The 17,159-nt window shown below is 37.2% G+C and overlaps 1 protein-coding gene across 4 annotated transcripts in view; it reads right to left on the bottom strand.

Annotated features, from left to right (window-relative positions):
• Positions 1 to 17,159, bottom strand: part of DNA2 (DNA replication helicase/nuclease 2) — a 53,637-nt gene that overhangs the window by 20,342 nt on the left and 16,136 nt on the right. For 2 of the 4 annotated variants that reach the window (XM_036265012.1, XM_036265014.1), the window contains exons 5-10: positions 16,640 to 16,771; positions 11,179 to 11,398; positions 6,119 to 6,236; positions 4,364 to 4,526; positions 3,066 to 3,260; positions 352 to 582 (exon numbers count right to left, since the gene is read on the bottom strand). In XM_036265012.1, the coding sequence (XP_036120905.1) occupies positions 352 to 582; positions 3,066 to 3,260; positions 4,364 to 4,526; positions 6,119 to 6,236; positions 11,179 to 11,398; positions 16,640 to 16,771 (1,059 nt within the window). The remainder of the gene's footprint in view (positions 1 to 351; positions 583 to 3,065; positions 3,261 to 4,363; positions 4,527 to 6,118; positions 6,237 to 11,178; positions 11,399 to 16,639; positions 16,772 to 17,159) is intronic. The other 2 variants (XM_036265013.1, XM_036265015.1) reach the window with 2 other exon arrangements.

The raw sequence follows: 17,159 nt of genomic DNA on the forward strand, positions 1-17,159 counted from the left end.
GTTAAAATAAACAAACAAAAACAGTAGACTGAAGTGAAAAGAGCCAGTCACAAAAGACCACTTATTGTATGTTCCCATTTATATAAAATGTTCAGAACAGGTTAGTCTATGGAGACCAAAAGGAAAATGGTGGTAGTGGTTGTCCAGGGCTAAAGGAGTGAGTGCTAAAGGGTACAAGGTTTCTTTCTGGGGTGATGAAAATATTCTAAAATTGATGTGGGTGATAGGCATAACTCTATGAATACTAAAAACCATTGAGCTGTACATTTTAAATGAATGAACTGTATAGTATGTGAACAATATCTCAATAAAGCTGTTACCCTTACCCTCAAAAGGGGAGCATTTCATTACCTGTCTAATAAACAGGTTACTGTTGTCATGTTAATCTCTTTCACATATCCCCTAGACAAGGCAAATAGTGTTCTCTCTTCTCCACTTAAAATAACTCTGTCACCTGCCATTAGATTTGTGATAGGCATGGCACCATTTTTACGTTGGAAATTATGTAAATATTGTCCATCACAAACTGTCTTTACATGTTTTGTTCTAATCAGGTTTCCGATGCAGTTGCCACTCGGCTCCCTATGAAATAGAGAGAGAGAGAAAGCTTATTTACATCACATATAGAAATATTTGCAGTTTTCCACAATTTCCTTGTTTATCTGATTCCTGGAAATTCTAATGTTAATATTGAGTCTCATTTTTATATATTCCACAATCCGCACTAAAATTTTAGAAATGCTAAGGAAACATACTCTCTATTAACATATCTCTCACCAATAAGCCTCTAGACAAGTCCTAGGAAGCACCTCCCTTGTTGCACCTACAGGCTGAGATTACTGAGCAACATGTGTGTCAGCATTTTGATCCTGAAAGGACACCCCCAACTCCTGTACATAACATAACATTACAAAAGACAAACATTAATAACCTGTCCCTAAATCCTATTTCTTCAGTGTTTATAGAAGGATTTCTAATTACTATTATTAAAATAGAAAGGACACTGATAATTCCTCAGCTTTTAAAAAATAAGTATTAAGCATTTACAATCTTTCAGGCACTACTATTAAACACTATAGAACTTCAGAAGCTTGTTGGCATGTACACTTCACATAGTCATTGTACTTATGTAGTCGATGGATAACTACTACAACTTTCTCCACTGCACCGTTTCCTGTGTTAAAGTCTAGCATTAAGAAAACAATGATCCAACTAATTCTAAAGTCACATTATTATCAATATTCATTCTGGAAAAAACAAATGGATAAAAAACAACTAAATACTCTATGAAGAAACACACTGCAAATACATACAAATTTGCAACTTTACAAGTAACCTATAAAAGAAAAATGGATCTCGTAAAATACAAAATTGACCAACTGTAGAAAATGTAAGTCTGTATCAAATAAATTATTTAAATACATTTAATTTTTTTTAAAACACTAATTATTATATACCATATTAAGCATGCTTCTTGAAAGGAATGTGTCAACTTTTATTTTCTCATATGCCTATGAGTTAGTAACATATTAGGTTATTAGGTTTCCTCTAAATACAAGGTGGGGCAAGAGAAGCTTTACAATTGTGAGTATGTGAAACACAAGTTTATTTTTGTATTATTATTTATTGTATTATTTTCCAAATGAACACTGTAAACCTACGTTTGCCCCACCCTGTATTTTATAATAAATGATTATATAAAGCAAAACAAAAAAATACTAAAACTATAAACTTTCTAAATACTACTATTTAAAGCATTGCCTAACCAGTGTGGCTCAGGGGATTGAGCATTGTCCCATGAACTTAGAGGTCCTGGTTTGATTCCTGGTCAGGGCACATGCCCAGGTTGTATAGCCTCAATCCCCAGTAGGAGACATGCAGAAGGCAGCCTATTGATGTTTCTCTCTCACATCGATGTTTCTATCTCTCACTTCCTCTCTCTCTAAAAAATTAATAAAAACATATTTTTAAAAAGTGTTAAGTAAAACTTCATCAATTTGCACTCTACTAATATGTTAAAATTCACTTTATGATATATTTAAGTTCATACTTTTTTCACTGATGAAAAAAGATTTATAATACTTTTTCTTGTTTTGTTGTTACTCCTTACCCAAGGATCTTTTCCCATTGATATTCTAGATAACGTGGAAGGGAGGGAGGAAGAGAGAGAAAGAGAACATCAGTGTGAGAGAGACACATTGATTGGTTGCCTCCCACACAGCCCTAGGGGTTGGGGCTGCAACCTGTAACCCACGTATGTGCCCTTGACCAGGAATCAAACCTGAGACCCTTCGGTCCACAGGCCAACACTCTAACCACTGAGCCAAACCAGCCAGGGTGTGGATTTATTAATACTTTTAAAAATAAGATTTCTTTTTTTGTTTTTAATTCTCACCCGAGGATATTTTTTCCATTTATCTCCAATAGAGTGGAGGGAGGGGGGGAAAGAGAGAGAGAGGAAGAAAAACATTGATGTGAGAGAGACACATTAACTGGTTCCCTCCCGAGCACGACCCTGACCAGGGCCGGGGACTAACTGCAACCCAGGTACATGCCCTTGACTGGAATCAAACTCACAACTCTTTGGTCCGTTGGCCGACACTCTAACCACTGCTCAGCCAGGGTGTGGATTTATTAATACTTTTAAAAATAAGATCTCTTGAGCCCGGCTGCTGTGGCTTTAGTGGTTGAATGTCGACCCATGCAGCAAGAGGTCATAGGTTTGATTCCCCATCAGGCCAAATCTCCAGTGGGGGCTAATCAATGTTCTCTCTCATCGATATTTCTATCTCTCTCTCTCCCTCTCCCTTCTTCTCTCTCTAAAATCAATAAAGAAAAAAAAATGTAAATAATATTTCTTAAGGCATATTTATCCTACTGAAAATAGCTGCCAATGGTGCTCTACTTAAAAGCAATTCATTGACAACCATCTAGAGTTACCATGAATATATAAAATTGTATGTCTTTAATATGCTACATAACCTGTATTTGTCATGAATTCCAAATAGCATCCCACTGGCTAATCCAAATTACTGAAGTTTTACTGTATTAAATGGACCACTTACATTTCTGAAGAAGGCATCAACCATATACTTTGGTGATTCTTTTTATTATCCTTTGATTGTGACTCCAGAGTTAACATTAGACACCAAAGGCTGAAATACTCTAAGTGTGTAAGCTTGAGGTGCTGGGTTTCTTCTTTTATTTTGGGCAGCATGACAATTGGGACTGAATTGTCATCCATCTGTTGTTCAACTGCTCTAAAGATAAAGCTCCAAGTCAGAAATGTGTGTAAAATATTTCATTGGCTGGCTATGAAATGAGGTATTTCTAAAACAAGTACACATATATGATGATCATCACTTATGTTCTTTTAAAGAGTCATTCTAAAATTCTACAAGCCAAATGGCTTGTTAAAAAGCAAAATGCTTAAGAAATTCAATACTGCATTATTTTGCCTTCAATGACTATGCCCCTAACAACTCAAGTTTGGTATACTCTAGTCTTCATTTGTAAAGGTTTTGGCTTTTTGTACAACTATATTTCTCAAAATCACAATATTTGTATATCCAGCTCTGTGCCATAAGAAAGTCAACATAAACACTAGGAGAATCATCAAGAATATAAATTTTGCTTAATGCTAATCTCATAGGATAGCCTATAAAACAATGAGAATATAGCATAAGATTTCAAAACAATGTGCTTATACTAAAAGCCCGGACTTCCCATGGTTCACAGTCCTCTGCCATTAAGAGATCCTTTGAATATGACAATTTTAAATGTTCTCTCTGAATTTTTAGGCTGAATTAGAATTTTGGTTCTAATTTTGTCTTGTTTCCTAGGCTGTATTTACATTTAACTGCTTTCTTGTGTCCTTCAAAACTTTCACTGGCCAATGACGGTATAAATACATATGACTGTTCATAAAACAGCTAAAAACGTCCCACATGTAATAAAATAGACATATATAAACATTTCAAATCCCCTGGATCATACCAAACTGGGTGTCTGAAGAAACAATTTTCCTGTTTTTAACTACAAATGCCTGAAATTAAAATAGCAACTAAGGGAAGGATTTCTTGAAATACCATTTAAGTTGTATTGTATTCAAAATGTCTATACTACATACTACATCTTTCTTAACCAAAGTTCAAAAAGCATTCTGTTATTCCCCAAGGAAACAGGCTTGTTATAAAATATGAACTGTGTTTTCTTTTTCTAATACCTTAAGAAATATACACAGAAAAAAAAAAAAATGGCTAACATGAAATCATCAATGCCAGACCAGCCAGCAATGTTAAATCATTTTGAGTTGAGTGCATACTTAACTAAAATTAGTACTTTTGGAAGACCATGTGTTTACCTGCTATACAGAGCACAATTGCCCACTTGTGAACAATATTTACAGGTTTGCTGTTCTTCGATCATTTGTGGCAAAGGAACAAGCTCTGTCATCTTTCCGGTAGCAGATTTGCTAATACGGTGAAACAAAGAGAATGCCATCTGGTTTCTTAGTTTTAACAATTCTATGGGGGAAAGAAAGGACAGGTGTCTTTTAAGAATTAAGTTTATTATATATATCTTTTCCATTGCATAAGTAAAACTTTCAGATTTAAAACATTTAAAAAAAGAACATTTATATTTCCCACTACACTATAATAACCACTGTTAACCACTATTAATGTTGGTATATTCCTTTAATTTTTGTTCACTTCATAAATTCGTCAACAATTATATATCTCATAACTACTACATATTGTGAAGTTGTGCTTTATTGGCTGAATGCTAAGGATAAATACAGCTATTCAGAGTACAGGGTAGGAAGTTTGAAATAAAGTCCTGCATGATAAAATTTTTAAAGGTTAGTTTTCACCAGGCAGTGTGGCTCAGTGGATTGAGCATTGTCTCATGGACTGAGGTCCCTTTTTGATTCCCAGTCAGGACACATGTGGTGGTTGTAAGTTCAATCCCCAGCAGGGGGCGTGCAGGAGGCAGCTGATTGATGTTTCTCTCTCTAAAAAATCAGTAAAAAAAAAATTTTTTTTTAAAAGGTTAATGTTTTTACCTATGGTGTATATTGCTAAAATTGGGGGGGGGGGGGTTGTTTTTTTTATCCTCACCCGAGGACATTTTTGCATTTATCCTCAGACAGAGCAGAAGGGAGAGAGGGAGCGAGAGAGAGACAGAAACGTCAATGTGAGAGAGACACATCAACTGGTTGCCACCCACACGACCCCAACCAGAGCCAGGGACAAACTGCAACTGAGGTACATGCCCTTAGGGAGAACCAAATCTGGGTCTCTCTGGTCCGCGGGCCAATGCTCTAACTGCTGAGCCAAAGTGGCCTACGCTAAAACTCTTTTTTAAAAAATATCACAACTACAAATTACAACCTATATTAGGCATAGCAACTACGGAGAGCTACTATCAGGTATAAATACAGGCATACCTTGTTTCATTGTACTTCACTTTATTGCACTTCACAGATGTGTTTTTTTACAAATTGAAGGTAAGCCCTGGCCGGTTTGGCTCAGCAGTTAGAGCATCAGCCTGCGAACCACAGAGTCCTGGGTTTGGTTCCCGCTAAGGGTACGTACCTCGGTTGCAGTTAGTCCCTGCCCTGGTTGGGGTTGTGTGGGTGGCAACCAGTCGGTGTGTCTCTCTCACATCGATGATTCTCTCTCTCTCTCTTCCCTCCTCTCTGCCCCCTACTCTATCTGAAGATAAATGCAAAAATGTCCTCCGGTGAGGATTAAAAAAAATAATAACAAATTGAAGGTAAGACCCCTCCACCAGCAAAAAGATTATAACTCGCATAACAGCTAGTATTTTTTAGTGATAAAGTTTTTTTTTTAATTAAGGTATATACATTGTTTTATTAGACGTAATGCTACTGCACACTTAATAGGTCAGAGAATCATGTAAAAATAGCCTAACCTTTAAATGCACTCAGAAACCAAAAAAGTCCTGTGACTAGCTTTACTGCGATACTCGCTTTGCAGCGGTGGTCTGGAACCAAGCCTGCAGCACCCATGAGGTATACCTGTATGTATCACCAACAGTTGAAGGGAAAACCAAACAAAACCCAGATAAGTAAAATTGAGAGAAACAGATCAACCTCTTTTATCCAAATGTTTGGCAGGCACAGGGTACATCTGCCCAGTCTTGAGGTAGAGGAGCAGGCCAGCCTCTGGATCAGCTCTTCTCTCTTGACTTAGCAGTGTGTACAGAACCAGCTGTGAAACAATGTTCATTTTGTCAAATAAAACTTTAACTTTCTGCTTTCCCATACATTTTGCAATCAACACATACTGTAACTTTAAGATCAAATGGTCAATTAAGCTATTTCCATTCTGAAAATTACATGAACCAAATTACTAAAAGTAACACAATAAATTAAATATCTGATATTTAATTTCCACAAAACATAGTTTATACTTTTCAGTTTTACACAGAAAAAAGGAAATATTTCAAATTTTTCTTAGTAAATATTTAGGTTTCCAATAAATTAAGGAAAGAAATCAACCAATTTATGTTTTACATTCTTAAGATAACAGTTTTAGACACTATTTTTCCTGTTTAAGTGAACTAAATACTAACGTACATTTTATTTACATCATAGTACTGTGACAACTAAATCAGACTAACTCTACAGGGTTTACTATTTTTTCCAGAGCTGAGACATCATTAACTACATTAGGTTTATGTGGTACTCTTCAGAGAAACCATGTAAGACAACTTAAAAACAGCTCTTTTAGTCCATGAAAACACCTTAGCAGCAAGACCAAGTCATTTAGTCATACACAACCGAACAAAAAGCTTATCTGTTGTCCATGCAGTCTCCAATATTAAAATATTAAATGATTTGTAAGGCTCAGTCTTTAAGCCATAATTTTCCAAAACACCAAGATCAGTAATTATAATTAACGTGCCTAAGGATAACGCCAAATTATAATTATATTCCAGTTTTCTAAGATATATTAAATATATAATGATTAATTTATAGAAGGCCAAAAGTATTATTTGCAGCATAAATATTATTATCTACACTCATCAGTAAGTGCACAAGACAAGTTTATAAAACACAAAAATAAATTAAATTTTGTTGATTTTCGTTCTTTTACTCCTACCAAAATAGTAGTGTTAGTGCAATTAGGAAGTGTAACAGAAATATAGAAGAAATCCCAATATACAAATTTTGCAAAGACAATACAATCCCAGATACCTCAACGTCAAAAGGCATTTATAGAAATACTTATGGTAGCTCTGGCCGGTTTGGCTCAGCGGTTAGAGCGTTGGCCTGCGGTCTGGAGAGACCCAAGTTCGGTTTCCGCTAAGGGCACGTACCTCGGTTGCAGTTTGTCCCCAGCCCTGGTTGGGTCGTGTGGGTGGCAACCACTCGATGTGTCCCTTACACGTCGATGTTTCTCTCTCTTTCCCTCCCACTCTATCTGAACAAAATATCAAAAAATGTCCTCAGGTGAGGATAAAAAAAAAAAGAAATACTTATGGTAATCTCAAAGGCCTACAAAGTAAAATGTGGAAACATTCAGTCTTAGGAAATAATCACACAAAAGTTTGGTATTTTAGCTTAATATTCTCAATTCATCTGTAAACATAAGACTCTTATGAAGGGCAAATGCTTCAACATTTGAACCTATGAAGCATGTTTTAGGAGGACTTCTTACAAGCACCCTACTGTGCTCCCTTATAGAGCAAATTACCAAATAAAACTTTTTTAAATTAAAGCAAACTCACAAATGACAGGGTCGAAACTTGGGGCTATAGAGCAAAAGAATTATCCAAAACTGATGGTCCTTCTTGTTAGGTTTTTCCCTCAATGGGAACTGAGGCAGAAGGAAAAAGGACACAGAAGTCTGCTCCTGGGACTTATTAATCTTTATTTTTTTATGTTTTATCCTCACCTGAGGACATTTTTCCATTTTTTGTTCAGATAGAGTGGGAGGGACGGAGGGAGGGAGGAAGGGAGGGAGGGGGAGAGAGAGAAAGAGAGAAAGAGAGAGAGAGAGAGAGAGAGAGAGAGAAACATCAATGTGAAAGGGAAACATCAAGTGGCTGCCACCCGCACAACTCAAGCAGGGCCAGGGACAAACTGCAACCAAGGTACATACCCTTTAGTGGAAACCGAACCCAGGTCTCTCAGGACCGCAGGCCGACGCTCTAACCGCTGAGCCAAACCGGCCAGGGCCTCCGGGGACTTATTAGAAGGCAAAAATATTGAAAATAAAATTTCCTGAATATTATGATAAAAAAAAAGTTAGGTTGAAATTTTATAATATCATTATAATTCAACTACATTACAAATTAAACAGGTTTTTATGAGCTGGTTTAAGGATCACAGCTCCATATATTTTTCCTTTAGAAAATATATTTCAAATGATGAATCACTGACTTAGAAATGAACTTTTGGAACACAATCCATTTATAAAGTAAAGATCTTCCCTAACTGGTTAGTTTATAATGTCAGCTTTTTCTGCATAAGTACCTCGCGCTAACCAATTGCGCCACTGGAGCGCCAATGTGAGCTTTTTCTGTATTACCAAAGTGAAAAATTCAAATCTTCTAAGAGAAAAAATCTGTCTTTCCTCATCCCCACTATCTATATAACCCAATGAATTGCTATAATTATGTTTTAAATCTCTCCTTGTTTCTTGCACAATGAATATATAATATAAACTCCAATATTTTTGTTTGACTCCGGCTCTACTCAAATTTTTTAATACAAGAAATACTATTCATTTTTATACTATTATATTCTTAAATGTTCTTGCAGCTTCTCTTGCAAAGATAAAAGTTACAACTGAAAAAAATTATGAACAGCAATGTTTTTTGCCTTGAAGGCAATACAAATTAGAGCAGCAATCTTAGAAGAAAAGTCTTTAAATCTAGACCATTTTAGACACTGAAATACTTTTATATTTCTCTTCTTTTCAGCATTCAAAAATTATTTCAATCAAACTTGTCCTTTAGAAAAATGTTCAGTCTCATGTACATATAACACATTTTTTCAAATCTTGAACTTCAAAAATAGCTTTTCTGCCCTGGCCTGTTCAGCTCAGCGGTTAGAGCATCGGCCTATGGACCAGAGAGTCCTGGGTTCAGTTCCCGCTAAGGGCATGTACCTCAGTTGCAGTTTGTCCCCGGCCCCAGTTGGGGTTGTGTGGGTGGCAACCACTTGATGTGTCTCTCTCATGTCGATGTTTGTCTCTCTCTTCCCTCCTCTCTCTCTCCTGCTCTATCCGAAGATAAATGCAAAAAATGTCCTCGGGTGAGGATAAAAACATAATAATAGCTTTTCTTCTATCTTAGAATGCTTTTCCTTCCTCAAGAGGGCTTTAATCTAGCCAAGTTTTTAGTTCATAACTACAGCCATTTCTGTATTATCAAATTGTCTTCTAATAGGGGAAACCTATTTTTGCCTCTATCTCCAATATCTGTAAAACCTAGTAATAGGTGAAAAACAACAAGGTTACCTTACTTTTTCATTCCCAAATGGAAAAGCTTCTGTCAGAACTTTTGGTGTTCAGTATACAACTAAGAATTGCAAGAAAAATTTAACAAGAGAAAGTCTCTTTATAGACAACAGTATAGTGGTTACCAGAGGGGAAGGCAGGTGAGGGGAGGATAAAGAGGGTGAATGAAGGTAGCCCAGCCTGTGTGGCTCAGGTTCAGGGCACATGCCCTGGTTTCAGGCTCGATGCCCAGTAGGGGTATGAGGGAGGTAGTTGATTGATGTTTCACTCTCATGATGTTTCTATCTCTCTCTACCTTCCTCTCTCTGAAATCAATAAAAACATATTTAAAAATAAAATAAAAATACAGCAAAAAAAATAGGGTGGAAGGGGGTCAAATACATGGTGATGAACAGAGAGTAGACTTTGGGTAGTAAGCACAATGCAATATACAGATGATGTATTATAGAACTGTACACTTGAAACTTATATAATGTTATTAACCAATGTGGCCCCAATAAATTTTTGTAAAAAAAAAAGAGAAAGTTGCCTCTTTAATCCCTGATTATACAATAATTTTTTAATTTTTTTATAATTTTTTAAATTTTTTTATTTTTAGAGAGAAAGGACGGGAAAGGGAGAAAGAGAAACATCGATGTCGATTGGCTATCTCCTGCACACCTCTTAACAGCCTTCAACCGGGCATGTACCTTGATCAGGAACTGAACCAGCAACATTTTGGTGTATGGGATGATGCTCAGCCAACTGAGCCACACCTGCCAGGGCTATACCATTATTTTGAATCTGAACCTTATTTTATAAGAAATCTGCTGAAATAAGTGAAATTCTAAGGGCAAAAGGAATTTTAAGTTATATTACAAAATGTTATTTGTTATTCCCTTAATACACATTATACCATAAAAATATAATATTACAATCTTTTAGTTCTATCTTTGCTTATTTAAAAGTGTCTAGAACATACTATAGATCACCAATGTGGAGATGGGCAGAGGAAATAGAAATAGAAAACAAAACAGAATGTTATGTTAATTACTTTAAGTTACTAAATATAAATTTCAGATAATTTTGAAAGACAACAGAAGATTGTTATGTTTACTAAAGAGAAGAAGACTTCAAAAACTTGAATTTAACATAATGGTAAGACATGGTTCTATATTTCATTTTAGATAAACATTAATATAATCAAATTAATGGTAGGGAATAAAAGAATTAATTTACACTGATGTTTCCTAAAGAGTGTTCTGTGTAGATGTTACATGAAAATAACAGTTCCATGGTAACTTAGGTTTAAGAAACATTGGGTTAAACATAGCTAAAACAAACAGTATAACTTTAAGACTTTGCAGAAACTTCAATAGGTGAATGTGCATCATATCTACAAATATACTCGGTTTCCCCAACTCACATGACCAAGAAATTATTTTTTTAGGAGCATCTGTTTAGACTGATATTTTGGCAACATAAACCTGGCAATATTGGCTTCAAGTTCAGCTGTTCTATATCTCTGCTGGAGAAAATTTACAGCTGTAGCCATATATACATTTATAAAACAATATGAGTACCCTGGATGTATCACAAATTGAAAAGTACTGTATGAAGCTCAATTGAGCCAAAATATATACAACAGACTACATTTTAAAATCTATTAAACATTCAGACAATTTTCTTATTAAGATTTATATACCTGACTACGGTGTTCAATAGAATTTGATTCTTTGCCAGTTTTAAGTTCCAATGGCATTATTTTATATTTCGTCTTACATCCTCGATGAATTTTCACACCAACTGTAACATCTATTTTGCCCTTTAATCCAAACCTCGGGGACCAAATGCTTTCTTCAATATCCAATGGTTTTATGACCTCAATATTACATGTTGCATTATTGTCATTACCATCACTTGGCCTAAAAAACAAAACAAACACAAAAACACTTAATTAGAACACTTTGCTCACTGCATCTGCTACCATTGACTTTCCACTGCACACAGAGAAATGTGGGAATGGGATAGAGTCTATATACCTTTACAGCAGTGATTCTCAAAGTGTGTAGCATTGGCATCATCTGGGAACATGTAATAAATGAGAATTCTCAAGTCCCACTCTAAAACCTACTCAATTAGAAACATTAACAGCTAAAGCCCAACAATTTGTTGAGCAAACTCTCCAAGCCGTTCTAATGTAAAAATTTGAGAACCATTGTCCTAAAGGCTCTAACTCATGTAATTTTAAAATGTTTTTACTGACTTTTTAAAGAGAGAGGGAGAGATAGAAACATCAATGTGAGAGAGAAACATCAACTGGCTGCCGCCTGCATACCTACTGGGGATTGAGGCCGAAACCCAGGCATGTGCCCTCACCGGACCTCTCAGGCCATGGGAGCCACACCAGCCGGGCTAACTCATATAATTTTCTTAATATTCATCATCTGTCCCTTTCAGTTAATTGCTATCACAATCTTCCTAACTCAGGCCTTTATGTCCTCAGGCCTAGGTTATTACAAGTCTCACAGCTTGGGCTGCTGGAGCCACAATACCAATTCTGATATACAATTATTATACAGATTAATATATAAATGCTTGCATGTGGTTGCACCCCAGGTAGCAAGGTATGTGTTCCTTCATGTAACACCATATTAACTTGGGTAAGAATGAGCTGTCTTTCCCCTTTATCTATGCATGAAGCTTGATCATCCAACACTTCATTCCTATCCCCATGACAATTCTGGGAGTGATGAAAATAACATTTAAAGCTTTTTACATTCCTCTTATCTAAGATTTACTCATTTTCAGAGCAGTAACTCATTCTAAAGAAGAAAATTCAGATAAGAGCTAACTTTTATTAATCCTATTTTAGACTCAAAGCCATATAAAATATGAAGTCTAATAGCAATCTTACAAGAAAAGGATAAATTTTCTAGTAATAAAACATTTTATATCAAATAAACATTGAGATTTAAAAAGTATAGCCCTGGCTGGTTTGGCTCAGTGGTTGGAGTGTCGGCCTGTGGACCAGAGAGTCCCAGGTTCGGTTCCCACTAGGGACACATCCCCCAAAAATAAAAAAAATAAAAAGTATAAAAGCCCTGGCCAGTGTGGCTCAGTTAGTTGGGCATCATCCCATGCACCAAAAAGTTGCCAGTTCGATTCCTGTCAGGGAATTCCAGTCAGGGCACAGGCACAGGTTGTGGGTTCGAACCCCAGTAGTGGGCATGCAGGAGGCAGCAATTGATGTTTTGCTCTCACACTGATGTTTCTCTCTCTAAAAAATAATAAATAAATAAAATAAATAAAATGTAAAAGAATTCTAGCTGTGCCTGACCAGTGTGGCTCAGTGGATTGAGCGTTGTCTCATGGACTGAGGTCCCGGTTCAACTCCTGGTCAGGGCACATGCCCGGGTTTCGGGCTCGATCCCCAGTATGGGGCATGCGGGAGGCAGCTGATCGACGTTTCTTTCTCACATCAATGTTTCTATCTCTCTGAAATATTCTCTCTCTGAAAAATCAATCCTCTCTGAAAAACCAATAAAAACATATTAAAAAAAAAAAAGAATTCTGGCTGTTTATAACACATGAATGAGTTGATGTGGTTTTCATATTGTTTAAATCACAGTTATTTCTTAACAAATAAGGATATTTTCTAAGAAAAAGAATGCTATCTTCAGTAATTTTTTAAAAACTGTTTTAGGACACTTGAAATATAATCTCCAGGCATATACTTCCACAATCTTTGAAAAAGATAATAGAGCCCTGGCTGGTTTGGCTCAGCACTTGGAGCGTTGGCCAACCAATGAGTCCCGGGTTTGATTCCAGTCAAAGGCACGTACCTCAGTACCTCAGTCGCTGTTTGTCCCGGCCCTAGTCAGGGTCATGCGGGAGGCAACAAGTAGGTGTGTCTCTCTCGCATTGATGTTTCTCTCTCTCCCTCTCTCCCTCTCTTTCCCTTCCTCCCACTCTGTCTGAACAAAAATGGAGGAATGTTTAAGGGTGAGGATTAGAAAAAAAAAGAAGATAATAAAGAAATGCAGGGAAGCCACAAGTTATCTGAAATTTCTTCTTCTTTTTTTTCTTTATTGATTTTAGAGAGAGACGAAGGGAGAGGGAGAGAGAAACATCGATGAGAGAGAACATCGATTGGCCACCTCCTGCATGTCCCCCACCGGGGATTTGGCCCACAACCCAGGCATGTGCTCTGACAAGGAACTGAACCGGTGACCTCTTGGTCCATGGAACAACACTCAACCACTGAGCCACACTAGCCGGGCATGAATTTCTTAAATATTAATGTTTTCTCTCACCAACTGTTATCTGGTCATGATATGTATTCAAATATGCTTACGTGAAATAAAGCAAACTTTATTAACATTACTATTAAAATTCATTCCCCTAGAAAAAGCAACGTCATTTCAGACCTAGGTCTGTGGAACAAATGACAGTATTTAAATTTAACTATGATTTGCCCTGGCCGGTTTGGCTCAGCAGTTAGAGTGTCAGCCGACGGACCAGAGACCCAGGTTCAGTTCCCCCTAAGGGCATGTATCTCGGTTGCAGTTTGTCCCTGGCCCTGGTTGAGGTCATGTGGGTGGTGACCAATTGATGTGTCTCTCTCACATCGATGTTTCTCTCTCTCTCTTTCTCCCTCTCTCCCTCCAACTCTATCTGAAGATAAATGTAAAAATGTCCTCAAGTGAGGATAAAAAAGAAAATTAGCCCTGGCCGGTTTGGCTCAGCGGTTAGAGTGTCAGCCTGCGGTCCAGAGAGACCCGGGTTTGGTTCCCACTAAGGGTGCGTACCTCGGTTGCAGTTTGTGCCTGGCCCTGGTTGGTCGTGCAGGTGGCAGCCACTTGATGTGTCCCTTTCACGTCGATGTTTCTCCCTCTCTCTCTCTCTCTTCCTCTCTCTCCCTCCCACTCTATATGAACAAAAAATGGAAAAATTGTTCTCGGGTGAGGATAGAAGAAAAAAAAAAATTTAACTATGATTTTAATCAACATAATGCTGTAAAACTCCTTTGAGAATCACCTGAGGGAGAATATAGAGTCATGAAAATGAAGAAAATACACATTTACTACCTATGAGTGAGAAAGACTATCTCTATAAATGACTTTTAAAGGTCTCATTTTGTGTTTTGAAGTCTAAAGTTATTTCTTTAAAAAGACCAGGTATAAACTGCTAGGAAAATGTCCAGAGGAGTGCAATCTTCACAGACAAACATACCTGGGCTTCCACTGAAAATAACTGAAACAAAGAAGTCTTACACCAAAATACAAAGATGAGAACACTGAGCTGGCAATGAAGAGATCCTTATTCTAGACTCATCTCTAGCAGTGATTTTTCACATAAAACCTGGACAAGTCACACCACTCCCTGGACCTTAATTTCCCTATATGAAACCTAGAACTTAGTCTCAAAATTCCATTTCAAGTCAAATATGACTCTGAATCACATACTTTCTTTGGCTTCTATGATACACTTTTCCACGCTATAATCCCTTGCTGGACCATCCTTTGATGCCTCCCTTTGATGGATTATCTACTTTTTCCCTCTGCTGTCAGAGTTATCTCCCAGGGTTCCAGGCCTCTTCTGTTGCCCTGTGTGTTCTCTCTCAGTAGTCCCCTCCATTTTATGTTTTCAACTACCACCAATACACTGAGGTCTTAGATGGCGTTAGGTCTCCCTGTGACACCAATATCTAGAACAATCCTGGATACAGACATAGTAGCATGTAATACATGTTGACTGAATACATGAGTCTATGAGAAAATGAGTTTTCACTGCAAAAACAGTAAGTAAATATTAGCCCCCAAAATGCACACAAAATGTTAAAGCAATTGACAGTGAAAGAAAAGCTAATACTGAAAACAACCATGAAAATGAACATCCACCACAATTTAAAATCTCAAATTAACTCCAAAAGAAATAAGCAAGGAAAGAAAGAAAGGGAGGGAGCGAAGGAAGGTAAATAAGGGTAAAGAAATATTAGGGCCTTGCCCGGTTTGGTTCAGCAGTTATATTTGGTTCAGAACCCATAAGTCGCAGGTTCGATTCCAAAGGTCAAGGGCACGTACCTCGGTTGTGGTTCATCATCGGCCCTGGTTGAGTCCTGTAGGTGGCAACCAGTTGATGTGGCTCTATTACATCAATACTGCTCTCTGTCTCTCTCTCTCTCTCCCTTCCTCTCACTCTGTCTGATGATAAATAGAAAAATATCCTCACATGAGGAATAAAAAAAAAATATTAGAGCCCTGGCCAGTGTGTTCAGTGGTTAGAGCATCAGCTTGTGTACTGAAGGATCTTGGGTTTGATTTCTAGTCAAGGCCACATACCTGGGTTGCAAGTTCAATCCCTGGCCCTGATCAGAGCACGTGTGGGAGGCAACCAATCTATGTGTCTCTCTCACACTGATGTTCTCTCTCTTTCTCTCTCCCTTCCTCATCCCCCTCTTCAACTCTCCCTAAAAATCAATGGAGCCCTGGCCGATTTGGCTCAGTGGGTAGAGCATCAGCCTGTGGTCCAGAGAGATCCAGGTTCGGTTCCCGCTAAGGGCATGTACCTCGATGATAGTTTGTCCCCAGCCCTGGTTGGGTAGTACAAGTAGCAACCACTCGATGTGTCCCTTTCACGTTGATGTTTCTCTGTCTCCCTTCCTCTCTCTCCCTCCCACTCTATCTGAACAAAAAATGAAAAAATGTCCTCGGGTGAGGATAAAAAAAAAAAATCAATGGAAAAAAATATCCTCATTTGACAATTAGCAGCAACAACAAAAATGCTTAAAAATATTAAATGACTAAACACAATATTTAACTCTACAGCACAAATCCATGATAACGGACATATGACACAGTCCATATGTGATAGTAACACAGAGAAATATATATGAAATCAGGCTCCCCCAAAATACTAATTGATTAATTTGTTTTAAAAAATAGCTACATACAAAAATTAGAAGATTTTATTATAATGAAAATAGAATTTTCTATTCATTAGATTATTTTTCGTCCTGGAAAGATACTCCGGACTGTAATTTATAAAATAAGCAAACAAAAAGTGTAGCTATAATAATTCAATTTTTAAAGGATTTAATTCAAAATACAGAACAGAATCCTGGTCTAAACATATGAACCACATAAACAAAATGGGTTTCTTACAAAGGGAGCTGCATCTGCGGGAAGTCAGTTGAAGTATATTTACGCATGAAATCTCCAGCCCACTTAGAAAATGAAGGAAGATATTCTTCTACTTCTTGTTTTACTTCATCTTGATTCAAATTTAAGCGGTACCTGTAAAGTAAGAGATTAAATATAAAAGCTTAAATATGAAAACAGTAAATAAGCACCCCAAGTATCTATTCACTAACAGATAAACAAAATATAGTCTGTACGGACAAAGGATTATTATTCAGCCTTATAAAGGAAGACAGCAGAGTCCTCTGAAAGACATGGTTCAGCTGGGAAGACAAAATCAGCAGCCCAGCTCTGCCAAGATTGCCTCTCCTGAGCACAATAGCATCCTCAAGTTGAGAGAGAAGCTAAAATACCTCAAGACAGGGAGCAACTGCTGACACCAAAGTGTCCCAAACGATCCCACATTCAGTCTAACAGAGACAAAGGTTATCCTTGCAAATGGCTGTTTGAAATCTGGCAACTTCCAGTCGATAACAGAGAATGT

This window comes from Molossus molossus, unplaced genomic scaffold (genome assembly GCF_014108415.1).
Source record: "Molossus molossus isolate mMolMol1 unplaced genomic scaffold, mMolMol1.p scaffold_m16_p_17, whole genome shotgun sequence".
NCBI lineage: Eukaryota > Metazoa > Chordata > Mammalia > Chiroptera > Molossidae > Molossus > Molossus molossus.